Source organism: Hylobates moloch, unplaced genomic scaffold (genome assembly GCF_009828535.3).
Source record: "Hylobates moloch isolate HMO894 unplaced genomic scaffold, HMol_V3 SCAFFOLD_13, whole genome shotgun sequence".
Lineage (NCBI taxonomy): Eukaryota > Metazoa > Chordata > Mammalia > Primates > Hylobatidae > Hylobates > Hylobates moloch.
In genome coordinates this window covers 28,244,844-28,272,489 of record NW_026652288.1, presented here as the reverse complement: position 1 = coordinate 28,272,489, position 27,646 = coordinate 28,244,844, and the positions used below count along the sequence as shown (strand labels likewise).

General features: G+C 48.4%; 1 protein-coding gene across 2 annotated transcripts in view; it reads right to left on the bottom strand.

Moving 5' to 3' along the window:
- Positions 1-27,646, bottom strand: part of PLB1 (phospholipase B1) — a 147,567-nt gene that overhangs the window by 95,399 nt on the left and 24,522 nt on the right. Inside the window, exons 5-14 of one of the 2 annotated variants that reach the window (XM_032172592.2) lie at positions 23,134-23,174; positions 22,497-22,540; positions 19,033-19,123; positions 18,645-18,696; positions 16,254-16,340; positions 10,203-10,298; positions 9,416-9,495; positions 8,108-8,183; positions 6,717-6,821; positions 5,251-5,307 (exon numbers count right to left, since the gene is read on the bottom strand). In XM_032172592.2, the coding sequence (XP_032028483.1) occupies positions 5,251-5,307; positions 6,717-6,821; positions 8,108-8,183; positions 9,416-9,495; positions 10,203-10,298; positions 16,254-16,340; positions 18,645-18,696; positions 19,033-19,123; positions 22,497-22,540; positions 23,134-23,174 (729 nt within the window). The remainder of the gene's footprint in view (positions 1-5,250; positions 5,308-6,716; positions 6,822-8,107; positions 8,184-9,415; positions 9,496-10,202; positions 10,299-16,253; positions 16,341-18,644; positions 18,697-19,032; positions 19,124-22,496; positions 22,541-23,133; positions 23,175-27,646) is intronic. The other variant, XM_032172591.2, reaches the window with a different exon arrangement.

Below are 27,646 nucleotides of genomic sequence, written 5' to 3'. Positions count from 1 at the left end.
GCCAGCCAGGGCAGAGCTGGGACTCCAACACTGGTGTCCTGCATCCAACCAAACATCTCGCAATGGGTCATGCAGCTTTCTGATCACATGGGGGCTGGTTATCCAGCTTGGCCTCTTGTCCCCTCCTTGCTGCCCAGCTACTTTCTGGTTCACTGATTCAAGTTCCCTTAGACAAGAGAGCCAGTATGGGAAGGAAGGGCAAATGCATCGCTTTTGCATAAAGCATGTATTCTTTCCCAAGTCCTCCCCGCAGCCTGTGTCCGCAACCCAAATGTAGGTAAATCTGCGCACAATACAGAATGGAAACCCTCCGTGCCCCACGAACTGCTTTCACAGCTTTGAGTGAAGCAAATTATGGGGCCTGGGTCAAGTCTCATGTCTTTCACGGGGTCACGAATACAGTGACATGGAACACAGCACAGCCAACACTCACAAACCGCTCGAGTATCTAGTGAGCCAGGAGTAGGTGGTGTGGTATCCGCTCTGAAATAGGCAGCTACTTAAAAATGACAACCATGAAGGCCATCAAATGACATCTAATAACATGGATAAAACATTTATGGTATAACAGCAGGAGAAACCAGCAGATTATCAACCTAGTAAAAGCATTAGACATAGGGAAGTGAAGGTCGTTAAAGAATTAGAGGGAGGGAGGGATTTTTTTAAAAGTTGTTTTTGTTATTTTTAAATGTTCATTATACATATATAAACACTTACAAAGAAAAATGCAATGGCTTGGAGGGATTGCAGATTTTCTTCTGCATGGGCTATTTCCTACTGTTTGAGAACCAGTTTTACTGTCATCTGGCTGCCCACAGCTGCTGGGCTCTGGTGGTACCTCTGGCCCTCACCTCCCCTTCCAATGACTCTGCCAAGGGACGTGGGAAGCTACTGGATGGGGCAGCCTGTCTGGCTCAGTCACAGCTTCTACCAACCTTCATGAGGATTTCAGATTCCTCAGCGGTATCTTACCCCAGCATCTGTGCCCCAGTAAGCAAGAAACAAGAAAATAACTTTACCCTTAGTGGAATTGGCTCTTCAGCCAGACTGAAAGAGAATCAGATAAGGAGGTATAATTAGCTGAACATTTGGAAAAGGAGTGGCAACTCTCTAGCTCAAGGCCTAGGAGAGGAAATGGACTCCACGCTTCTTTCTGCTTTATTCTGATGGTGGCCGCTCCTAGAAACAAGGTCCCACCTGGAACATTCAAGGCAGCTGTCAAAGGAAGTATTGAGCAGGCCTGGGTGAGGGCCAGGTGCTGATCTGTCTTGCCACCTTCTCTTCCCCAATTTTTTTTTTTGGAGACAGGGTCTCACTCTCATTGCTCAGACTGGAGTGCAGTGGTGCGATCACAGTTCATTGCAGCCTTGACTTCCTGAGCTCCGGTGATTCTCCCACCTCTTCTTCCTGAGTAGCTGCGACTATAGGTGTGTGCCACCATACCCAGCTTATTTCTTGCACCGTAGTAGAGGCGGGGTTTTTGCCATGTTGCCCAGGCTGTTCTCAACCTCCTGGGCTTAAGCATTCCTCCTGCCTCGGACTCCCAAAGTGCTGGGATTACAAGCATGAGCCACCATGCCCACATTTCCCCAACCTTTCAAGAATTTAATCCATAATGGAATCCGGAAAGAAACCTTGAAAGAACCATATCTAAATGACTCCGGTAAAGTGGATAAAGCAGAGCCTATTTTTTTTAAAAGGGCCTCAAAGAAGGAAAATCCATAGGTTTTCCCAAGAAACCCATTTCCATTGAGAACTTTGTCCTAAATGTCTCTTTAGGAGTTCCCTCCATCCTCCTGGCTTCCATTCATTCCCTTTACACTGGCTCTGACCCTTTCTTCTCCTGCATCCCCAATCCCCAGAGAGGATGGAAACGACACAATTACTTCAAATAACTCCTCGTGTGTGCCTCTTTCTCCTGCCACGCTGTGGGGCCCATAAATGCACGTGCACTATTTACTCCAGGGACAACCGGGGCCGGTCTGGGCTTCCACCCCACTCTGCACATCTCCCCAGCACGGCTTCCCTGCCACCGAGGAATGAACTGCAGTGTGGGAGGGGTGAGGGCGATGACCTTAAAAATCCTCTCCGAGCAGCAGAATCCTCCCTGGACTGTGAGCAATCCCCAAGTTCCTTATTCTGCCCGTGGCTTGGGCATCTGGTGTAGATTTGGCATAAGGTGGGGTCAGTGATTGCTGAGAGGGCCAGGGATATCAGTTCCCGAAAGGTGGGTCCCTTCAAAACAACCGATGTACAAGAATTACCAGAAATTATTGAGGCAGCAGCAGAAAGGGCCTAGGGAATGAACTGTGTTCCAGACACAAAATCCTCCTCGGCTTGGCACCAAGAGTGCAAGCTTCAGCCTGGAGGCCTCACTCAGCCAGGACGGTTCCAGGAGTGTTTAGATGCGGCTGCTGTCACCTCCCATGCTGGTGTGTGGAGCTTTTCCTTGGCTGGTCCTCAATGCTCACCTATGCTAGGGCTTGGAGGATGAGGGAGGGAGGGAGGGAGGATGCTGACGTGGTCTGGGTATGTGGCTTCGTGGGCTGCAGAGCTGAGAGCTATCCTCCTTCCCTACAGCTGTGTCCAGGGGTGGTTGAGGACAGAGTAATGGACCTGGACTCCCTGTGATCATGGGGATTCTGCCAGTCCCTCTCTGCTCCCCACACAGAGGGCAGCCCTCACCCGGGCTCTGTGTGTCGGCGAGTGTAGACATAGAACAGGCACACCTGCCTTCCACCTTGATGTCCCGGTCCAGCCCAGCAAAGAATCACAGATGTGGTGGCACAGACAGTCCAGCCCAGCAAAGAATCACAGATGTGGTGGCACAGACTCCTGCCCTCCCCACGCCTGGAGGACGCAATTAGCGAAACCACGGGTAGGAAGGAGCCCAATGCCTCCCCATATTTTCATAAGCCCTCAGGTGCTGGCTAAGGGTGCTTAGACCTTTTTGGCAGGTAGAGAAAATGGACACCCCGAAAGGCCATGTGACTTGCCTCAAGAAACCACTGAAAGTGGGACTGAAATCAGAGCCCAGGTTTTCTGGCTCCCGTCCAGTGCCCTTTGCCCTAACCTGTTACACCCGTCACTTCTCATGGCTGAATTCGGGTCTGCAGGAGCTTCTGATGTGTTCCAGCAGCTGTGCTGGATCCGGGAACTGTGGGATGGTCTGGCATTTTGCTTGTGAGGAAACTAGGGACTGGGAATGCTTGGGGAACCCCCCCCTATCCTGTCTCTCCCTGCCCCCCCATGTCCCTGCTGGCTGAGGCTGCAGGAAGCTTGGGGTTTGCACTGGGAGACTGCACTTGTTGTATGGGTGTGGAGTGAGGTCACTGCTTACCTAGGAAAGCCACATCCTCCTTCTCTTCTAAGCCCTTGTGACACTGTGTCGCAGCCTTTGGCCTTGAGGGTGAGACCTTCCATTCCTGTGTATGTGCTCATCCTGACCCTCGAGTCGTTTTAAGAGACGATATGTGGAGTGTACCTTATTTGTATGCATGGGACTATCACCCAGCAGCTCTGTAAAGGTGGTTATTATTGCTATTGCCACCAACATCAAGGACAAATAGCATGATGAAAGGAGAAAGGGATAGGAATCCAGCCCTCTCCCTGGACCTGCCCTCTCCAGCTTCTCTGTCTGGTGCTCAACGGCTCCTTTCACGCTCGGAGCCTTATTATCTCCGTATCTCTTATCAGACAGGCCTCTTCCTGCCCTTGCTGCTGCATCTGACGCATCCTTCTCTCCATGCCCTTTGTTCACAAAGGTCCCTTTGCCTGGGAACGCCCTCCCTGATCTCCTCCAACACATTTCACAAAGCCCATTCAAATCCCCTCTTCATGGGCTCTCCTGGCCTCATTGTTCACATTGCTTCTTGGTGCATGGCCCAGCATTTCACTGCTGGCTGAGTCCCTGTTGACTCTTGTTCCTCTGGGCTGTCTGGCCCTTCCAAGCTATACCTGAAGCCTGGTGAGAACAGAAGCCACATTTGGTGGGTCTCTTGTATCCTCCTTGGAACCATGGAGGGTACAAGGGCAGGGTACAAGGTGGTACGGCACCTTCAAGGGCAAGCCATGTCACAGGTGTCCTTTTGTTGGTTGGGAGAAAGATGGCAGGAGAGGAGAGGTTTGGCTGAGCTGGAATCATCAGCCCTCCTCTCCCTGAGAGAGGGCTTGGGAGAGTGGTCCCTGCTGGAGGGGCCAGGTTCCTCTTCTCTGCCCATCATGGGAGATCAGCAGCAAAGTGGATTTCTGGGGACATATTCCCTGCAAGTGCCAGGCACACTGAGAAACGTCCCTGTTCAGAGAACTCAAATGCCTTCTTCAAAGGACAGACAGTATGTTTCCAGTGTCAGGGACTGCCGGAGGCCGTGCCCCTTCCCTCCCTACACTCTGTTTCACACTGGCTCATGTGTGCTGAAATGCAGCTGTCCCTGGTACTCAACACAGTATGTCAGTTGTGGAGATGGATCCACAAAAGAAGAAAAATGAATTTCTGTCACTAGAATTCTAAAAATAAGGCAGCTTGGGTGGGAAGAAAATAAATGGCAAATTCAGGTCTCTGTCTGATGCCCTGAAAAGGTTCAAAGCCTTGATGTCACATTCCATCCTCTGACTAATCCCAGATATCCCTAGGGACCCTTTGGAATCTGGGGAAATCCTGTTACAGTAAAAAGGCCAACCCATGTGGAGTGCTTACTACAGGCCAGGAGCGAGCTGCGTGTTAGCTATGTTGGGCCAGTGGCTGACCTGGATTTTGCAGAAAGAGCATTGAGACCTGAGTTCACAGAGCTTGTGAGTGGTGGGCTTCGCATTCCAACCCAGGCCTTCACCACGCTGAAGTCCACGCTTGTCCCAGACACCACCTTGGGCCTTGACAACGGTACAACACTGCCTAAGTGTGAGGGCGGGCTGGACAGGAATGGTGAGGGGAGCACATTCCCCAGTGCTTGACTCAAGCAGGTCTTCCACAGAGACTCTGAGAAACGGCCTGCCTCTGGGAAGCCAGGGCTGAGGCTCCTGTGAGACCCTTGCTGCTCACTGGCCTGGCTGCAGTGCAGCACCTGTGGCCAGGCAAACTCTCAGGCAGTCAGAGAGGGGCGTCACCAGGAGACAGAAGCATCCCTGGTGGCCCAGAACCATTGTCCTGGGATCCTGGGGCACCCTGCAGCCCCTCCTCAGCACGGTGGGCTCAGAGGTGGTGGAGACCCTGCCCCTCCTCTGTGGGCCCCACCCCAGGCCCCATCTACTCACCATCCTATTCCAGAGATGCCAGGCCAGCGTGGTAGGATCCTGGAGTGGGGGGTCCTCCTAAAAGAGAACCAGTTGACAGCAGGACCTTTTGTCTCCCCAGGAATGCAACAGACCTGCTGCACAGTTTGAAGCTCTCTCTGGCATAGAGTTGGGGTGGCCTGATCTGTCCAGGCCCTTTCTCTCAGCCCCTCCTCTCATCAACAACAGGGGCACTTATGGGACCACCGTCTGGGGTCAGAGCCCTGAGGTCAGGGCCTGCAGGAGCAGGTGGCACGTCAGGCAGCTCCACGTCATCATGGGGTTCTCTGTCACTGAACTAAACAGTGGAAGGAGGGGGTGGCAGGGAAATGATTCAGGTGTGATCTGAGTAGGAGGATGAAGGAAGGGAATGTGAGCTAATATTTCTCCTCACCCTCTTAAACCATCACTTTAAACACCGTTTATGGCGTGGAGATGGCACAAGGATTCCAACAGGCAGGAGCCAGGAGCCTGGAGGGAGGGATTGTTCCCAGACACGGGACTGAGGCCCTAGAGGCTGCAGAGACCTCGGTCAGCAAGTGTGGACCAAGTGCTACACGGTCTGGGTGGCCTCTTGCCCAGTGACCTGGGGGAGGGGGCAAGGGCAACTCAGATTCCCCTCCCTTCCAGAGATGGATGGAGAGGAATGTGCAGGAGGAGGGACAAGAGCTGGCATCCCTGGAGATTCTCTTTGGAATAACCACGATGGCCAAGAGGTGCGAGCACTTCCCCAGCACCAAATGCCACTCTACATCCCCCCAAGTATTAACTCACGTGGCCCTGATGGCCACCGAGAGGGAAGACATGTTACTAAACGGCCCTGATTTTACAGAAAGAGTTCAACACCTTGTCCAAGGTCACAAAGCCGGTCACCCCAGAGCCAGGATGGGAAGCTAGCCCATTCACCCTGGGCTGCCCTGCCTCTAACAGCCCATTTCATGGGGGTTGTTCAACCCTGTGAGAAAATTGTACAGGAAAGTACAATAATGGGGGTATTTCCCCTAAGACTATGCATCCTGGGTTCAGGAGAGCTGAACTGGGCTGAGGCTTGTGGGACAGGGGGCAGGAACAGAGGTATGGCCCAGGCCTCCTCGCCACTACACTCTTCACACTTTTTTTTTTTTTTTTTTGAGACTGAGTCTTGTTCCATTGCCCAGGCTGGAGTGCAGTGGCAGGATCTCAGCTCACTGCAGCCTCTGCCTCCCAGGTTCAAACGATTCTCGTGCCTCAGCCTCCCGAGTAGCTGGGATAGGCACCCACCATTATGCCTGGCTAATTTTTGTATTTTTAGTAGAGAGACAGGGTTTCACCATGTTGGCCAGGTTGGTCTCGAACTCCTGCTCTCAAGTAATCCACCCACTTCGGCCTCCCAAAGTGCTGGAATTACAGGAGTGAGCCACCATGCCCGGCCCCCACCACTCTTGATACACCATGCAGCCCCGACTTACCGAGGGTAGAGACGGGGTGGTCTCATAGAAGAAAGGCTGGAAAACCACGGTGAAGGACTCCTGCTCACTGTACCTGCTGGAGGCCAGGAGGCTGTTCCAGGCTTCCTGGCGAAGGGAGCCAGAGAGGTGCCCATCCAGGGACATGAGCGAGGCAGAGCCGGCCCCAGCCCTGACCAAATCATTCTCAGCAGCCCTGGGACAGGATCTGCTCCTTGCGTTGTTCTCAAGTGCTGTTCTGAAGCTCCCTCTTGTCTCACCCTTCAGGGCTCTTTGATAGCTAAGCTGAGTTTTCATTTGTCTCTGAAGTACCAGCATTAGGTAATACCAGAGACAGACCTAAAATATATTCTCTGGAAGCTTAGGAACGACAAGACAGCCCAGCATGTGGCGGGGCCCCCTGCTCTCTTCAAGAGCTAAGTTCGGTAGAGTCAGGTGCCTTAACCACTCAAAAAATGTTGTCATTTCCAGAGCGAGAGAGGTGCCATGCAACTTCAAATGCAATTTTCTTCTTAAGCAAAAGTCATCATGTTAACACATGCTAACAGAAACTGTGCTTTGAGCTGTTTGCTAAGAGGGATGGTGGCTTTCATTGAGCCCTTCACCCTTATTTATTTATTTATTTATTTATTTATTTATTTATTTATTTATTTATTTATTTTTGAGACGGAGTCTCGCTCTCTTGCCCAGGCTGGAGTGCAGTGGTGCGATCCCGGCTTGCTGCAACCTCCACCTCCCAAGCTCAAACGACTTCTCCTGCCTCAGCCTCCCGAGTAGCTGGGACTATAGGCGCATGCTACCATGCCTAGCTAATTTTTGTGTGTTTAGTAGAGATGAGGTTTCACCATGTTGCCCAGACTGGTCTTGAACTCCTGACCTCAAGTGATCTGCCTGCCTCAGCCTTCCAAAATACTGGGATTACAGGTATGAGCCACCACGCCCAACCCCTTCACCCTCTCTTGGGGTCTCTTCTGTGAACTGGAATGTGCATCTTCAGGAACCTTGGTTTGCCTTTGGGCTGTAAGCTATGGACAGGCACACTGGGCAAAACCAGCTCACCCGCCCCAGATGTGATACTACAAGTGGCACTGATGACCAAAAGCATTCCAGAATGAATCTTCGAAGTTCCTCACTATCTTTTGCCTCAAGTACCCCCACTGTCCCCCCACTCACACCCCTACCAGTACTGCAGGCCCCATTTTACATGCAGGAATACTGAAATCACCACCACGATGTGAAGCAAGAGTAGCTCTCTTTGCTCCTGACAGTCCTGAATTCAGCTGGAGAAGTCCTAACATTAGCAAACTCAACTAACTGTCCTTATCATTCCTGTTCTCCTTGGCGACCACCCCACCCCGGTGAGCCAGCAGCCTGGGATCCCAGGGTAGGCTCACCTGATAAGACCACTGCATCACCACCTTGGCCAGCCGGGAGGTCTCCTCTGAGCAATTACAGGGCTCTGGTGCAGGGCTGCAGGTTAAAACACACCAGGAATGAGATAGGGGAGGCAGTGTGGGGGAAGGGGGTGCATCCAGCCCACCTCTTATGGAAGAAGGGGCCTAGGAGTTGCTTAAAGAGAAGGGACAAAGAAACTTAAGTTTTAGAGGACACAAATGTTGAGAATAGAGGGTGGGTAGTCCCTTCTTGGGGGGTGGGTATGGGATGGAGGGAAGCTGTTCCTGAGGGGTGGGTATTGGATGGAGGGACATTCTTCCTAGGGGGTCGGTGGGTATGGGATGGAGGGAAGCTCTCTCTAGGGGGTGGGTATGGGTTAGGGGGTGGGTATGGGATGGAGGGAAGCTCTCTCTAGGGGGTGGGTATGGGTTAGGGGGTGGGTATGGGATGGAGGGAAGCTCTCCCTAGGGTGTGGGTATGGAATGGAGGGAAGCTCTCCCTGGGGGGTGGGTATGGGATGGAGGGAAGCTCTCCCTGGGGGGTGGGTATGGGATAGAAGGAAGCTTTTCCTGGAGGGTGGATATGGGATGGAGGAAAGCTCTTCCTAGGCGGTGAGTATGGGATAGAGGGGAAGCTCTTTCTCCCCCTTCATCTCTCAGTCCTCCTCCTCCCCGCTCATTGCTCTTCAAACCAGACACCCACATCCCATTCTCCTTTCCCTCCCCCGTACCTTCTTTGTCTTGTGTCCTCTTCAGAGCCCTCCTTCCCCTCGGCACCCCCCTTCTCTCCTTTCCAGCACCCTATTTTCTCCACTGCCCTTGCCCTGACTTTTTCCACATGAACTTCTTTTCTAGGTCCAGAGCCAGAATTCTTAGGATTTGGCTCCAAAAAGTTTAAAGTCTATGAACATTTTCAGAAATATATAGGAATCAAGTTCTGTGAAGTTAAACTACATTTAGGCTACGTTTTTCTATCCAATTTCCAGAAGTAACACTTCTTAGCTTATGGATGTTTTGCCAAGGCGAACTCTCAAATCACTCTGGCACGGAGGAGAGCCTCTGGCATGACATCAACCAGACTGAGTATTTTATTCTTTGACTAAGTCCCCAAAACAATGCTTGGCAGAGGGCCTGCCCCACCCCGACTCTGCCACTCGCTCAGGTGTGAGCTCGCACGTGTTTCTTGGCCTCCCTTGGCCTCTGTTCTTTAGGGCTCCCTCATAGATTAAGGCACATGAAGGGCCCCCACAGGCCGCACACGTGACAGCCGTGTCATAGATGCGTGTCTCATTCCACTTCCCCTTTTACCTGAGCCAAGTGCCGTGATACTGATGAGAGACCTCTGCAACCTCAGAGAGGTCCACCAGGTTTACAAACGCTCTGGGGACCTAGGAGGACAAACAGAGAGGGAGGTATTTGCCAAGTCACCATGGCTGCCGGGCTTTCTGGAACTCCTACTTGGGCCCTGTTGGGGTGTGGTTGAGTGTGATGGGCCTCCCCTTGGTTAACTGGGCATGATCCTTTGGGAGATGTTTGGGGTCAGTCCACGCTGCCAGTCCTGCATCTGTGCCATCCAGAAACAGGACTCTGTCCCTCACGGTGGGTGGGGCACCTCCCACCAGTGTCCACAGGGAAGTGAGACCACTGGGGCTATGGGCCTGCAGCCTCCTCCAGCAGAAAGCTGCTCTCCAGGGGAGCAAAGCGGAAAGCAGAGCCACAGCAACCCCCAGCCAATTCTCAGACCCTGCAGCAGCATCACGGTCACTGAGCAGAAAGGTCCTGAAGGTCCTCAGGCCCCCTCCGTCTCATCCTCGCCCCAGACTCAGGTAGAGAGAGGCCTTAGGGAAGAGCAGAGCCACCGAGGACTCAAGGAAGAGCCGAGTTTCTCTCAGAAGTTTCCTCTGCAGGAGTGGAGTGTGCTCTCCTGGCCCATGTTCTCATTTGAAAGGATGAGAAGATGAGGTCCTCTAAAGTTTCCCCTTTCCCGAGGGTCCCAGTCTCCCTCACAGGGGTCCATTTCCCCACCCCGGTGGAGGCCATGTGAGGGTAAATGGGCCCCACTGCCCTCGGGGAAGCCCTAGGCCCGCGACCTCACCTCCTGCTGCAGGTAGTCCAGCACCCCCATCAGCTCGTCCACGCCGCCTGCCGCAAGCCCGTTCTGTGAGAGGAGAACCGTGCTAAGTGAGGGTGCCTGCAGGAGGACCACAAGGTGAGGCCACCCAGACTCACGACAGGCCTGTGCCTGCCAAGCAAGACCACAGGCAAAGGCCCCATCTAGACCTGGCATTCCACAAACGAGGATAGAGTTCCCAGAGCTTCCTAGTTTTGTCTTCGTTTTGTTCATCCATTTTCTCCCCAACCCATCATCCACCTGGGAAAAACCAAACTCCCCCTAGGTGACAAGTTCCATCAGGAAAGGGCAAACTCAAGGTCAGAGCAAGATCAGAAATACCTGGTGTGATTCTGAAGCTCACACTGAGGGACAGGAGACTTACTCCCAAAGACTTGAGGAATCGCTTTTTCCCAAAGAAAATCAGGTCCAACAGGGAAATACAATTAACCTGTATTCAATGCCCCAGATTGGCCTCGGAACCTTCTTGTGATCCTATCTTACCAGCCTTTCTCTTGCTGTGTTTGCCCTAAGATAAGGGTTCCTAGAGAAAGAGTATGAGTGGGCCCTGCCACCTGAGTATTTAAAGACATCTCCCACCCACTCAACACACACAGCACTCCCCTTCCTGCAGGTCATGAAAATCAACAAACGAAGGACCTCAAAATGGACCCTGCTTTACCTTTTTCTTTTTTTTTGAGATGGAGTCTCGCTCTTTTGCCCAGTTTGGAGTGCAGTGGTGCGATCTTGGCTCAGTGCAACCTCCACCTCCTAAGTAGCTGGGATTACAAGAGCCTGCCACCATGCCCACCTAATTTTTGTATTTTTAGTAGAGACAGGGTTTCACCACGTTGGCCAGGCTGGTCTCAAACTCCTGACCTCAAACGATCCACCTACCTCGGCCTCCCAAAGTGCTGGGATTACAGGCTGGGTGCAGTGGCTCATGCCTGCTTTACCTTTTCAATGTGAAAAATAATAAAAATTACAAGACAAACTCCTAAGTTGCCTGCAGGCTGGCTGTCCCCTAAGGCAACTTGGCTCAGACAGGAAGATAAGGAAGGCCAAGGAGCTGTTCTGTTTCCCGGAGGGGACACAGGCAGTGACTCTGGAGACAGCTGTCAATCACGCGGGCTGGCACCACACGGGAGGAAATGCAGTGTCCCTGTCTCTCTGCCCCTTCACCGGCTGTCCCTGCTTTGGTGTGAGGCTGGCTTCTGTCTAGTTTTCTCCTAAGTGAGCCGCTCTCTGACCATGACATCAAACATCACCCTCTCCTTCCTGAAGAGCCCAGGGGAACTCTGTCTAGAGGCATCCACGCTGCCCATCTGAACCATATCCACTGTCGCTGGAGAGGCGGGGGACCCTGGCGTGGCTCTCCGTAGAGTGTGAATCTTGCTGTAGAAACCCCTGGTCAAGGTGTTTACTTGCAGCTGCAGAGGGAATCGGGGCCCACCCAGTCATTCCAGGCACTGCATGGTTGTTGCTCGGGACACCAATTGTCCCCGTTTCTCAGTAGAAGACATTATGCTCCTATAAGATGTCCCTCCTCTATAACATAATAAACTCCTAGAATCCAAAGTCAGGAAAAAGCTGATTTCTTCAAATGAACTTGTACATTTCCATTTGTATCATTTGCCCCCTGGTTTGGAAGAATGTCTATTATCAAACATGTGCTTGAGACCCGACTTAACTCTTTCTAATAAATTATTTTCTTGGGATTTATACCAAGGAATGGGATTATTCAGTCAAACACTAGAAACACTTTTAGGTTTCTTGAATCACATGCCAGTGTACCCTCCAAAAGGCTGCCACCTGTAGCTAGAAACATTTATAAGGGATAAATGTGTGTTTTCTTATCAGCTTTTTTTTCTTCTGATTTTAAAACATTACTCATTAATAAAGCTAAATTTAACTGGAGAGCAGTAAGCAAGTGTCCAGACCCAAAAAGCATCCTCAGGTCACTGCTGTGAGCCAAGTTATCATTTACCTCCAAAGCACCTGCCTTCAGAGCCATTGTCACACCTAATGGATAGTTCCTGACTTGACTCTCTGACTTTGGTCATAAGAAACTCCTAAAGAACAACTGTGGACACAGGCCCTTGTTTATTTCCCATTAAAGGAGCCCAAAGTTCTCCACAGGGGAAGAGAATTCAGGCCCTACGGGGCAGGACAGTAGCTCAACATTTCCTCTTAATGGTAAAACATGTTTTTCTCGTGTGAACTTTTTGGAAACCCTTGACACCTGCTCTGTAAGGTCAGGTGGCAGCTGGTGCCCATCTTCTCAGCATTTGCCCACAGAGGGATCTCCAGTGGCCCCTGGGTCTCTACAGAGCATTTGTTTTGTTTTGTTTTTAAAGACAGAGTCTCACTCTCTTGCTCAGGCTGGAGAGCAGTGGTATGATCTTGGCTCACTGCAGCCTCCACTTCCTGGGTTCAGTGATTCTCCTGCCTCAGCCTCCCGAGTAGCTGGGACTACAGGCATGCGCCACCACACCCAGCTAATTTTTGTGTTTTTGGTAGAGACGGGGTTTTACCACGTTGGCCAGGCTGGTCTCTAACTCCTAACCTCAAGCAATCCACCTGCCTTGGCCTCCCAAAGTTCTGAGATTACAGGCATGAGCCACCATGCCCGGCCATCTACAGAGCACATTTTTACAACCACCAAGGGAGAGCTTACACCTGAGATGTGCTTTCAGAAAAATAAAAATGCCACGTACGAACTTCTCAAATGAGGATGCTGAGCTACACCACAGGATTAGCTTAAACAGGGAGGTGTGGCCAGAGGTACCACGAGGAGGTGAGTGTGGGTGTGGGCTGTGAGAAGGGCAACACCAGCGGGCCTGGCCAGGAGGCCAAAGGAGCCAGGCCTAGGAGCCACAGGGCCTCTGGGGGAAGTGGAAGTGGAGGTGAGATTTATTCCAGGCATCAAAGCCTTGGTGGTTTTTATGCAACAGGAAAAATCAAGATGGAAGAAGAAATAGAATAAAGAGGGAATTTGAGTGGATGCTAGCAGGTGTTGCTATAATTAGCTAAATTTATGGACATCAAGTTATTGGTTTACAGCTGTTTAAAAATGAGGCGGCACTACTTTTGTCATATGTTTTGAACCAATTAAAAGTGCGAGCTTCTAAGTATGAATAAACTCAATTCATATGTAATCAACATGACTAGATCTTGCAGGAATTTGTCATGTTGACAAAAATCATTAAGTCTGAGAACAAGTGTTGGGAAGGTTGTAGAGAATAGGTGCTCACTGCCACTGGTGGAAATATGAGAGTTCAGCCACTTTGGAGGGCAATTAGGAGGCAGAGCCTATTAAAACCCAAAGTGTGCACACCTAATGACTGGTATAGGAATCTACTCCAGGCGATTTTCTTGAGACTGTTTTTTTCTTTTCTTTTCTTTTTTTTTTTTTGAGACAGAGTCTCTCTCTGTCGCCGAGGCTGGAGTGCAGTAGTGCAATCTTGGCTCACTGCAGCCTCTGCCTCCCGGGTTCAAGTGATTCTCCTGCTCAGCCTCCCGAGTAGCTGGGACTGCAGGTGCCTGCCACCACGCCCAGCTAATTTTTGTATTTTTAGTAGAGACGGGGTTTCACCATATTGGCCAGGCTGGTCTCAAACTCCTAACTTTGTGATCCACCTGCCTTGGCCTCCTAAAGTGCTGGGATTACAGGCGTCAGCCACCGTGCCCAGCTCTTGAGACTGTTTTTATCTTGACCCACAGTATGACATGTGTTTCACATCCCAATCCAGTACAAGTATCCATATAGAAATGATGCAAAAAATCTCATTAACCAATACTTGCCTTACTACATATGCAATGAACTCAAAGATTTTAGAGTTTATTCTATTCTCTCTTTTTTTTTTTATAATGTTGGTTGCAATTCTTTAAACTGATTTTTTGACTCACTAATGTACTTCAGTCCACAATTTGAAAATCACTGTATCTAGGAAAACTCTTCCACACAGTCAAGTAAATGAGCAAGACTGTTTATTGTAGCATTGCTTATAATAGTGAAAAACTAGAAATACCTAATGGTGAAATAAAATGTAGTAAATTTACACAGCAAAATACTCATGGAAGAGAAATAAACTCATTCCATATGTATCAACATGACTAGATTTCAACAATACTTGGTTAGTGAAAAAAATCGTTCAGTAGTACACACAATATAACACTATTTATATTAAATCTCTCTCATACATACATGCATGCAAAATAAGGCTTGGATTTATAGATATGTAAGAGGTTTGCAAAGAAAAAGGGACAGAGGATTAGGGAGGTGGCCAAAAGGATACATATTTTGCTTTAACTGATGTTTTACTTTTTAGAAGGAAAATATTTGCGTATTGCTTGCATAACTAAAAATACAAATAATATGTAGATGAATAAATGTGCACAAGAATACAACATGTATTCAAGAACGCTTGAAGGCATAAATACATGAAAGCATGCAAGAATTTATGTAGGAATGTTTAAACACAAGACAAAGTATATGGAAAAATCATCAATGAGTCTAAGTATTCATAAATGCATTCATACATTTTAAAAAATCATAATGCTATCATGAACAAACTAATCACAAATACAATAGCATGTGTCTGCATGTAAGATGAGAAAATGAATTTATACATGAATATAACTTATGGATGAGTGATTCTATTAGTGAATACATAGAAGAATGCAGCAATGTCTAAATGCTTGAACACTTCAGTGCGTGACTGCATAAATGCATGAGTTAATGTCATGAATTAATGAGTATAGAGAGGAATGCACCAATGTCTAAATGCTTGAGCATGTCAATGCATGAATGCATACATTCATGAAGTAATGCAAAATGACCAAAATGGAGGGCTGTGCAGAGAACAAACGAGGCATGTAAATTTCACTTGGCACTGGAGAAAACAGCGTAAACTGGAACAATAAATATTCGTTATCTATATGCTAGAAACCCAGGAACGGTACAGGAATATTGGCCAATGAGAGCTAGTCAGGAAGGTGGATTTCCATCAATGTTCTCCCAAGGCTTGACATCACTAAAGGAAGGGGAGTTTTGATGGTGAGCCTGGAGTCAGTGGGAGTGTGGGGCACTTGAAGGAAGGCAAGAGTATCTATTGTAGGAGAGGGGCACAGAAAAGAAACCACCACCTCCAGAAGCTCCACCATGCCTGTGCCCTGGCCTGGAGGATGGCGAAGAGGACAAGCTGGTCCCACAAGTGGCAGGGCCAGCGTGGTAGCAGCCAGTCTTCAGGATCCTGAAGAAGAGTCCAGGTGCCATTTCACCATGGCTTAGATTTCTAAACCACCCCTTACACTTTCAACTGATCCTAATCTGAATGATCTTCAGTAAAGACTTAAGTCATAGATATTCACCTACATAAATAATAAATGAGACCACATGCTTCATGTCCTGTTTCCAGAAAAGCCAAAGCACTTGGAAGATACAGTCTACTTCAATAAACAGCAGCCTTACCACTACAAATAGAATTCATGGGCCAAGGGGTGAGGATGGTATGTACCCTGCTTTATTTCCTAAATTTGGAACTTACATGAAATCAGAATTAAGAGGCAAGAGGTTTTTAACCAACTAGGACGCTAATTTTCTCAGTTGCAGAATGACTGTTGACCCAGCTTATCTATGCCTCTATTTCCTTTTCCTGATATGAGGGATGGTAAGTAAAAAAGACCTGTTCCTTGTGACAGTTATGAATGCACATCATATGTACAACATTATGAATTATCTAATGTCACTGAACTGTACACTTAAAACGATTAAGATGGTCAACTTTGTGTGTATTTTATCACAATAAAAAAATTGAAGCAATAAAACCCACAAAATGCCTGTTCAAGCATATGTTTCTTTGAGTATCTGACTGTCTGTCTGCCCGTTCATCCATCCATCCATCCATCCATGTTCTAAAATAGGTGGCATTTGCCCCATCCTGAGAGCTGGGGTTCGGGTAATCAGCCATGTTTAGTTCACTCCCTCTCCACCACAGCATCAGTAATCCCTCAGTCCCCAAGGCTGCCATTTACCTGTTGAGCAGAGGGGCACAGGTGACATTGGCTTGCATTACTGAAGAACACATTGATGAGCTTCCAGTCAAATTGAAAGTCAAGTTGCTGAAGAAAAGGGCAACAGCATGAAAAGGAGATTCTGGTAAGACCTTGAACCAAAACAATGTCTTTGTTTTCATGTCTTTCCATTTCATACACCCATCCCTGAAAAACTCATGCATGAATTTTTTTCAACAGTAGTATATGGCAGGAGTTTAAAGTGGTATAACTGCTCTAGATTGACAAAATATATCCAAAACTTTTTTTAAGTTGAAAAAAACACCTTTTGATCTAATTATTTCATTTCCCCAAATATAGTTTAAGGAAACAAGGATACAAGAATGATTCAGCTACAATGATGAAGCCTTATGCATAAGAAGGAAAAACTGGAAACAACATAAATGTCCAAAACAGGGGATTGCTTTGTAAACTGTGGAACACTCATGAGATGAAACACTATGTAGCTTTTAAAATGATGCTGAAAAATGTAATTATCATGGGAACTAATCTATTGAGAAAAGTAGGTTATAAAAAGTATCTCTGGCTGGGTGCGGTGGTTCATGCCTGTAATCCCAGCACTTTGGGAGGCCGAGTTGGGCGGATCACCTGAGGTTGGGAGTTCGAGACCAGCCTGACCAACATGGAGAAACCTCATCTCTATTAAAAATACAAAATTAGCCGGGCATGGTGGTGCATGCCTGTAATCCCAGCTACTTGGCAGGCTGAGGCAGGACAATCGCTTGAACACGGGAGGTGGAAGTTGCGGTGAGCCGAGATCGCGCCATTGCACTCCAACCTGGGCAACAAGAGCGAAACTCCATCTCAAAAAAAACAAAAAAACAAAAACAACAAAGAACAACATCTTTATCCAGTAACATCCCTGTTTTATAAAATATATAAAGATATATATGCTAGGAAAAAATATGGAAGGTAATTACACCAAGTTATTAACCATAATTATCTTTGGGTTATTAGGATTAAGGATGGTTTTACTTTATGCTTATCTGTGTTTTCTGATTTTTTTCAGTTATGAACATGCATTTCTTGTGTAACCAGAAAACAAACTTTGGTTTTTTAAGAGGCAGCACAATGTAGTTGAGGAACACTGGACTGTGAAGCAGGCACTTTAGATTTTGGCTCTAACTAGCTGTGTGAACTTGCACAGGTCACATGACTTCTGGGAACTTCAGTTTCCTCATCTGGAAAATTACAGGGTTAGACACAGGGTCTCTTCTCTATTTTATAGAATAATCATTATTTCAGAAATTCTGGAATTCTCCTGTTCAAGGAAAACAAACTTTATGGTGTAGCTCCTGCTCTAGTCCCTGTCCTTATATGCCTTAGAATGACCTTCACTTCACTTCCTGAACTCTTTAATGTATGCATGGCTGGCTGAAACAGCAGCTTCCCTTGGTTCCAGCAGTCCAGGCTCAGTGCTTGATTAGATACAGTTTGCTAGCAAGGCTTGCCTTGGTTTGATACTTGCCCATAAGGGCAGCACAAAAGATCGAAGGATGCTTATTACAAACTTATATAGGTTATCGAGTAAATAGTATACGAACTGTTAGGAGAGTGGTACCAAGGCACCCAGCATGTATGCGACAGAGGCCTCCACACTCAGAAATAAAATTAATATAGTAATTATTAATAACAGCAATCACCACTACAATAATAATGCAAGCTACAGGCTTTTATATTATATATTGAGTCTGTGCCAGGCACATCCAATACCTCAATTAATGCTCCCAAAATCCTATGCTGCAGCTCTTTTATCACCCCATTTCATAAACAGAAAAACTGAGGTTTAGGGAGGTAAGTGCCTTACCCAACATCATACAGCTAATAGATGGAGAATTCAAGATTCAAACTCAAACCAGTCTCACCTGGAACTGAAGCTCTCCACCACCTCCCTTTGGGAGAAGTCATTTAGTTCATCTGTTGACTTTCAGCAGGACCACACGGAAAACCATTCTGAACAGGATGGGTCCTTTTGGCTGAGCATTATGACTCATCCTGTAATTTCAGCACTTTAGGAGGCTGAGGCGGGCAGAATGCATGAGCCCAGGAGTTTGAGACCAGCCTGGGCAACATGGCAAAATCCCGTCTCTACCAAAAATATAAAAATTAGCCAGTCCCATAACTGGTATCAAAGTAAATAAATAAATCAATAAAAATTAACAACAACAAAAAATAATTGGTCCTTTCCTTTAATGACCACCAGAGAATGGCAAAGACATTTTTTAAAGAACCCAGGCCACACTGGTTGCCGAGTTCATGGTAAAATGGTACCAGGGCCATCATCACTTTGGTCTGCCCGCCTTGCGGCAAAGCCAGGCAGCCCAGCCATGCCAGAGTTGGATGGATGCTTACCAGGTTCTCTTTCATGTTTCTCACCAGTTCTTGAGCCTGAATCCACAAGTCTCTACGCAGAGGGAGGGAAACAGAGAAAAATCAGCTAAATGTTATTTTGTCAAGGGCTGGAAGCTTGCCCCTTGCCGTAGCTCAGATGCCAGTCTCTGAGCTTTACCCACCCCTGGCTTCTGAAGGGTGGGCACTGACCTGCTTTTCAAAATGAGGCTCATCAGGCAAACTGAAATCAGCTTGAGGGGGCATTTGGGCTTGGACTTAAATACTTCTATTTATAAGCCTCTTTGACTTTGCCAGCCCCCCAAATCCTCCCAGGAGGAATATATAACCCCAGAGAGAGGAAGGCCAGTAGGAATACATAACCCCAGAGAGAGACAGAAAGCGAACTTACTCAGCACCACTGTGGGGTACGACTCTCTTTCCAGTGTGGCACACAGGCACTGGAACAGCAGGGCTGAAATGTCTGATGATGTCTGAAAGGACTAGAGAGAGAACTGGTTTGAGGCCCTGGCCTTCACCAGCTGAAGGTCACCTCTAAAGACTGACCTACCTACTGCCAGGAGTGGTGGCTCATGCCTATAATCTCAGTACCTTGGGAGGCTGAGGCAGGAGGATCACTTGAGCCTAAGAGTTTGAGACCAGGCAGGGCAACATAGCAAAACACTGTCTCAATGAAAACAAAAATTAGCCGGGTGTGGTGGTGCTCACCTGTGGTCATAGCTACTTGGGTGGCTGAGGCAGGAGGATGGCTTGAGCCCAGGAGGTCAAGACTGCAGTGAGCTGTGTTTGTGCCACTGCACTCCAGCCTGGGCAACAGAGCAAGACTCTGTTTCAAAAAAAAAAAAAAAAAAAAAGACTGACTCCCTTCCTCTAGGGTGAGCTGCCGGGGTCGCCGCCCCTATTCCAAGGCATGGTCCTTCCTCACATCCTGCCTGGGGCTGTGAGACCACCCCTGCAGCCTCTGTGAGGCTATCTGTGCCTCTGGAGCAGGCCTCTGGAAGTGAAGGAGCTAAAAATGAACATCTGTAAAGTGCTAGGCCAGGCCCAGTGCTAAGCATTTTACATGCATTATCTCACTTAATCCTCAGTAACAAACACATGGCAATATGATCTCCAAGTTAGAGAAAGGGAAACTGAGACAGAAAACTCAAGCGAGCTGCCCAGGGTCTCACAGCTAACTGAGGTTGCTGGGGTTTGAACCAGAGTTCTGGGACACCAAGGCTTTTCACTGTCATGTGCTACTGCCTCATTAGAGAAAGTGATGCTGGGACAGGGACTCGGGCTGCCTTCCAGCCCCCCTCCCTCCTCCTGAGAGTGACAGCAGGGTGGGAAAGCTCCAGGGAACATGCAGAGAACACGTCCCAGAGCTGACAGCCAGAGGACCGCTAAAAATAGTGCTGTCAGGAGCAGTTAAGTTGTGTCTTGCTCCTGAGAGCGAAGAGGGCAGAGTGGGGAGAGAGTGTCATGGGAGGGAGATGCCTCCACTCCTCCCCCCAGCTCCCCTTTCTTTTTGCCCCATCCAGAAGTGCCTCAGGGCTTCATGGGAGCAGGATCCAGAAGGTGGCTTTAAAGGGGCTCCCTGTGAAGGAGGCTGACACTGTGCAGGCATCAGGCAGGGTGCGGGTGGGAGAGCTGGCCTGGAAGTCAGGGGACTGGTTACTTGGCTTTGAAACCTTGGGCAGCCTCCTAACTCATGTGTGATTCCATTTTCCCCATCCTTAACCCAAAATAATGAACTTCATTCTCTAACCCCCGATTGGCTTGCAAAGAAACCCATTTCCACCTGTAGTGGGAAAGCAGGGTAAGTTCTGAGCTGGGTTCAGGTTTATAGGGACAGCATGAACGTGTGCATGGGTGAGGGGTACTCTTGCTCCCTCATCTGAAGATAGTCTGTAAGGATCAATGACAAAATACAAACATTTGGTGATAGGTCTGAAAGAGATTGCTTTCTGAATGAAAGGTACCTGTGTCAGTGCTTTGTGATCAAACATGACGTTGGATCTTTTCACGTAAATTTGCCAGTCATTTTGTTTTAAGCCCGCTGTGTACTTGGTCTGTCCTCACTGCCTCCAAGTTGCCTGGCAGCAGTGGGGTGAGAACAAAGGGCACAGCCCGTGGGGCTGGACCACCTGGGTTCACAGGGACCGTGCCGCTTACTGAGCACATAGCCTCAGGAAAGTCCATTTACCTCCCTGACACTCGGCTTTGCAACCCACAAAATGGCCATGGCGGGCGAGGGCATGGCTACGTTTGGAGATCTCAAAGGTCAGGAGGCCTCTAAAGTTCTGAGATTGATGGTCAGGTGGGCTGAGTCCGAGCCAGCCCCATCCCATGCTGCACAGCACAGGCCTGGATGTCCCTAGAGTACTTTCTTTTGGGAAGAGCTGCTCCTCCTGCTGGCTCAGCCACTCAGCTGAGCTTGCAGCTGTGGTCTCCACTCCTCCCTCCTTCCCCATTGGGTATGCTGGAGTAAAGTCTGCCTCGGAGGGCTTCAGAAGCGAGATCTGCCCTCACACCTGCTTTCTGCGGGACCTCTGGCCGGCTGGGACTCCTGGCCGCTCTGCTTAGAGAGGGGAACTCAGACTTGTTACAGGGCAAATTGGGAGGAAAAATTGAGATGAATTGAGCAATTAGGCAAAGAGGCATCTGCATTTGTGGCTTCAGGGTCTAAACTATATCCCATCTTCCCAGACACCCCCCAAACAAGCTGCTTCTTTTTTCCTACCACTTCAAGACAAACAGCGCCAAGCCTAGGCATAGTTGTGATAGCCACGGAGTTGGTAATGGGCCTCCTCTTTCAGAACCCTTTGATTCTCTCCAAGGGGACCCTCCTGCCTACCGCTTTGGCCGCCAACATCCTCTCACCTGCCAATCAGATTCAGGAGGGCTGAACTGCCAGGCTCAACCTTCCCTGCTGGACCATGAGTTCTGAAGGCAGGGCCAGCATCCTGTTCATCCCTGTGCTTTCCAGGGAACCTAACGATTAATGGGCCCCTCCTTTCAATTCCCTGGCTGAATTGACAGGGCACTAGCCGCCTCACTTGTTCATTACTCCCGGGAAGCATCAGCTCAGCAGAGCACTTGCATTGTAATCTACGTCTTCTCGCTCTAATATGGACGGCGAAGTGGTTTCCCTTATTCTTGATTTATGAGCACCAAGCATAGGAGACTAACATCCCGCTAGGCTGACCCAGCTGCCGTTAAAGGACTTAACTTCAGGGTGACTTAATAGAATTGTAAGGAACCTCTGATATTACATTTTAAAAAAACTAAATTATGATAGTATATTCGCAAGCACACTTGTAAATCAAAAGGCCAAAATGCTAACGATAATTATCTCTAGATAGTGGGATTATAGTTGACTTTTATTTTTTTCATTTCATTTGCCTGAACCCAATTGATGTCTTCTATTTTACAAGCAAGGGCAATATTACAGGATAAAATAGACTGAAAATTTGGCTGGGTCCTCTCTTTGGGTGGGAGGAGTGAACCATGGGCGTTTTCCCTGGATGAAGTCTAGCCCTGGGTCTGTGTGGGCAGGAAACTTAGGACTCTGGCTCAGACACCCATTCCAGCTGGCCCCTAACCTCTCTCCCAGGTTCCCCAATCTTAACCCAATGCCCACTGGCTTCTGTTTGCCCAGAAACCCTGGATACATTTCGCACATCCCCCATTCAGGGTTTGTGATTTTTCATATCCTGACTTCCTTATCTGTCCTCTCAGAACACCGTCCCCTTCCTCCTGGGCGCCAGTGATAAAGTGGCTGGTGGAGTCCATTCTCTTTATTAGAGAGGATGCTGCTGTGTTGGGAGGGAGAGGGGCACTCTGAAATCTGGCTGTGAAAGCAGAACCTACCTGTCATCACTCCCATGCACACCTCCTGTGGCCTTTCTTCAGTCCTGCAAGTAGAAGCAGGCATGTGAGTGTCAGGCTGCGTTTGTCACCTGCCAAAGCCCTTCCCCTTGACTGTGGTCTATTTCATAGTAGTCTTTGGCCTAGCCTTGCTCTGGTTCTGGGATTACCCTCCCAGGGGTTATAGGCACACCTCAAGTGGCCATGGAGTAGCCAAAATGGGGAAAACAGCTCTCTCGGACCCTCCTCCGCTCCTCCAACCCACTCTCATCTGGCCCAAAGCTGGAAGGGGAAGCTGACCCCAGGGTAGAATGAGACTGAGCCTGGCCCCAACTCTGCACGGTTCCCCAAGAGCAGAGCAAGGAGAGCTTGTGGGGAGAAACAAGAACTCCTTCTATTAGCCTTTCCCACTTCTCCTCATTCACCCCAAGGACCCACTGGGGTTCTCAGGCAGAGGAAGGGTTGGACCAGGTGGCAGGAGGCTGGGTTCTGGGAGCTTCTCTGCCACCTTCTCAGAGGGTAGCCTTGAGCAAGGCACTGAGCCTTCCTGGCCTCCAATCTTTCCCATCAATAAGGCAAGAAGATTAGATGGGAGCATCTCCGGGCTCCTTTCTGTTTTCTGTGTTTTCAGGATAGTTACCATTCTTGTTTCTCCAGATCGCCCGTCCCTCGGTCTGGAGGCTGGAATAGATACTCAGTGTTAACACCCAGCCAGGGGAGGCAGTGGAGCCTCTTCTAGTCAGACCCCAAGCCACCTGTCAGAACTCCCACTCCTGCCAGTAAGAGGGAAACTACAAGCCCAGGCTCGGTGGCTCACACCTGTAATCCCAGCACTTTGGGAGGCTGGGCACAAGGAAGATCACGTGAGATCAGGAGTTCAAGACCAGCCTGGCCAATAAGACAAAACCCTGTCTCTACTAAAAAATACAAAAATTATCCAGGTGTGGTGGCACATGCCTGTAATCCCAGCTACTTGGGAGGCTGAGTCAGGAGAATCGCTTGAACCCAGGAGGCAGAGGTTGCAGCGAGCCAAGATGGTGCCACTGCACTCCAGCCTGGGCTATAGAATGAGACCCTGTCTGGAGGAAAAAAAAAAAAAAAAAGAGAACCTAAGGAGAAAGATGAAGGCTCCTTCTGCAGGGAGGAAAAATTCTTGGCTTCCTCTGCAGCATGTTTGTCAGACCTTGGAGCGATACAAAGTGTGGGATGTTTTCCTCCACTTAGATTTCAATGCCCCCTAAAGTCATTAATTTTTTCCATAGAAACAAAGGATTGTTTTATTATGACCCTCCAAAACCTAGAATTTATTTAATTCTCCCCCCACTAGACATAAGAGCCAAGAAGGCAGGAATGTGTCCATTTTGTACTTGACTATGTTCCTTGGACCTAGAACAGTGCCTGGGCATGTTGTAAGTATTCAACAAATATATGTTGAATCCATGTTTTTGGAATGAACAAGATAAGTTTCCGATTTCCCCCTTGGTAAAATGCTGGGCAACACAGGACTTGAGCTCTCTGCTGAAGTTCCTAAGTCTAGGACTAGATTTGAGACCGTGGTAACTTGCCTGGGAATCATGTCCTTTTGCAAGCTCCCAGAAAGCTTGGAATCATGCCCAAGACATATAAAATACTCAGCAAATCTTAGCTCTCCTTGGTTGTATTATTTTCAGTTTCTGATGTGAATTTTCTCTCTCAAAATTCCTAGAAGACAGTATCTCCGGGTGTGGTGGTGACACGCAGACAGCTACACTGCATCACCTACTCCAGCCTGCACCACTTCCCTTTAAAGGGCCCATCTGTCCTGACCACCCAGCCACAACGAGCACCTGCCTATAGACCTGGGTCACATCTCTGCAGCTGTCCAGGTAGGACAGGCTGACTGGGAAATCTCACTAATTGGAGACAGCGTCCTTTGCTCCTCAATAAGAGACAGAAGCTAAATCTCCCAGGGAGACAAACAAAAATCACACGAAGATGCAAGTCCGAGATTATTTAAAAAGACACCCGACAGGCTAGGTAATGAGGGGAGCAGGCCTCCTGGGGCTGTGGCAAATTGGACAGCCTGGGCCCAAGCAAAGGGGGCACCCCCCAGAGTCATTTTTCAAGAGGAGCTGGAAATGTGAACACTTACTTGAAGTCTGATTTCAATGTTGGCAGCTGATTCAATTAAAGACAAAGCGTCACTTAGGACCATCAATTTGCTTCTGGTAATTAATTGATAGATCACCCCTCCCCCCAAATGAACTTGATTGGAGGAAAGGGTAGTAAAGAGAGATGTTGGGAGGAAAGAGGAGAGAATAAGAGGAACGAGGCCAGGAGAGGGGGTTGGGGTAAGGGCTCAGAGGGCAGCCACAGAGAGGGGAGGCTGCGGCTAACCCAGCAAACTCCACAACCCCATTGTGCCCACTCCCAGCCCCTTTCCCTTCACACTCTTTGTTTGCTGAATGCCTGCCTATGGCAGATACTGTGACCCTGGGGCTGCAAAGCTAAGTAAGACACAGGCTCTACCCTCAAGGAATTTGATAGAGTGAATCGTAACCTCCTTGGCAAGGAAAAATATCTATGACACTGAGTCAGAAAAAAAAAAAACAAACCTCGAAGATAGGATATTGCAGTATGACCCTATTTAGGTTTTATATATACACCCTATTTCCCTATGTCTTGCTACATATTGGAGAATGAATGAGAATGTATGTGTGTGTGTGCACGTGTGTGTTTGTTGAGGTAGAGGAATAAAAGATGTGAACATGGTCTTCTATTGTGTGTACATCTGTTTTTTCTTATATTGAACATGTATCACAAGTGTTATTTGCAGAACTTCTACAAACATTTACATAACTGATTTTTGAAGTTCTACAAGGAAAAGGGGGTCTATAGCAATTAAACAAATGCTAGTTGTAGTTCCAAAGAAGCGCTTATACCTTGGTTACAGAACGCTCCAGGCACTCGGGGCAGAGGTGTCAGCACTATGGACTTTTTTCTTTTTAAATTCACTGTCTTCCATTATTTTGCCCTGGTCTAGCTTTTAAAATACACACCCCAGGTAAGTTCATGATGGCCCTCTCTCTCTTAGGACAGACAGCGGAAGAAGGCTTGCAAGCAACTGTGCTTTCAGGTTTTTATCCTGAAGTTCGAGGTACCCGTCAGTGCACAATGATCCTGGGGCTGGGAGGTCATCCTGATGGAGTCGTGTTCCTGAGAAGGGGGAGCCGAGCGACAGCAGGATCTGTCAGCCTTGAATAATTCATGGACAAAGAGCTCTTTCCGAGATGAGACCAAGGAGTGCAAGTCGCTGATGGGCTTAAAGTTAGAGACCGACGCTGGGTGGAGATTTCCCTGCCCCAGGCAGAAGGACCCGAGAGTCCTGCGGCAAGTGTGTCCCACATCCTGGGCTCTCGGATGTAAATATCAGTGTGTACAGACACACAGGTATAGCAAAGTCAGCCTGCTATCTGGGACATGAAACCTCTTTTCTTACTTATTTCCATCTGATTTCACCTCTCTTATCAAGGGTAACCCTCCACCCTCACCCTGACCAACACCACAGTCACAAGTACAATTTAAAAACCATCAGCATCGATAAGAGAGAATGCGGGTGGGGAGCTCTGCCTGCTTTCAGTGGGCCCATGGTCAGTTTCCTAAGGTTCAGTCTACACCTCTACACACCACCATCTCCTCACCCTTCTTCCTGTTATGCCCATTTCCCCCATTTACAATTGTGATCAGAGTAAAGTTCTGGGTCTGCCCAGCTTCATCCAGTGCTCAAGCAGAGGTGGCATTGATAAATGTGGTAAGGCCAACACTGTCTAGGCAGGGAGTCCAAGCCAAGTTCCAGAGAGGTAGAAACTGGTTATTTGAGACGAGGAGAAGGCAGAAGACAGGTCCAGGGTCTCTGGAGACATTGAGTGGACTGGCACTGTGCATGGAGTGGTGGGCTAGGGCTTGCAGCTACAAGGGGAAGGGGCTGAGGTTGCAGGGAGTGCAGGCTGCTGCAGGGATGGGGGAGGAGGCTGGGAAGGAATCATGGGAGGTGGAGTGGGGAGGGAGACTCTGGGGGAGAAAGAGTATCCTGGTTCAGGCGTGGGAGGTGCAGTAGGGCTCTTTGCAGGGTGGAGACTGATAAGGAAGTGTTCTATCCAGCTGGGGCTGCTGAGATTGGGGGCAGCAAGGCTGTGGAGCTTTGCTAAGACCAGGAGAGGGGCTGTGGGGAAATGCTGACATTCTCCTTTGCTCTCCAACCTTCTTCTCTCCAGATCCCTCCTTTCTCTGTTCATCCCTTTCTCTTTTTGTCTTTGTCTTTTTCTTTCTTTCTCCCTTATTTGACCATATAAAATATACCACTTAGAATTTATTAACAGCAAGCGTATGAAAAGATGCTCAACATACTAATCATCAGGAAAATGCAAATCAAAACCACCATGAGACATCACCTCATACCCATTAGGATGCCTACTATTAAAAACCAACCAACCACAACCAACCAACCCCAGAAAACAGGCATTGGTGAGGATATGGAGAAATTAGAACCCTTGTGCACTGTTGGTGGGAATGTAAAATAGTGCAGTCACTATGGAAAATAGTGTGGTGATTTCTCAAAGACCTTTAAAAATAGAATTTCTATATGGTCTAGCAATCCCACGTCTGGGTGTATATATCCAAAAGAAATGAAAGCAGGGACTTGAACAGATATTTGTACACCCAAGTTCATAGCAGCATTGTTTGCAATAGCCAAGAGGTGGAAGCAACCCAAGGGTCCATTGACAGGTGAATGAATAAATGAAATCTGATATAGATATACAAGGAAAGAGCATTCGTCTTTAAGAAAGGAAGGGAAATCTGGCATATGGATGAGCCGTGAGGACATTATGCTAAGTGAAGCCAGTCACCAAAAGACAAATACTGTATGATTTCACTTATATGAAACATAAGTGTATGATTTCACCTTTTTTTTTTTTTTTTAAGATGGAGTTTTGCTCTTGTTGCCCAGGCTGGAGTGCAATGGCGTGATCTCAGCTCACTGCAACCTCTGCCTCCTGGGTTCAAGTGATTCTCCTGCCTCAGCCTCCCGAGTAGCTGGGGTTACAGGTGCCCACCACCATGCCCGGCTAATTTTTTTGTATTTTTAGTAAAGATGGGGTTTCACCATGTCAGCC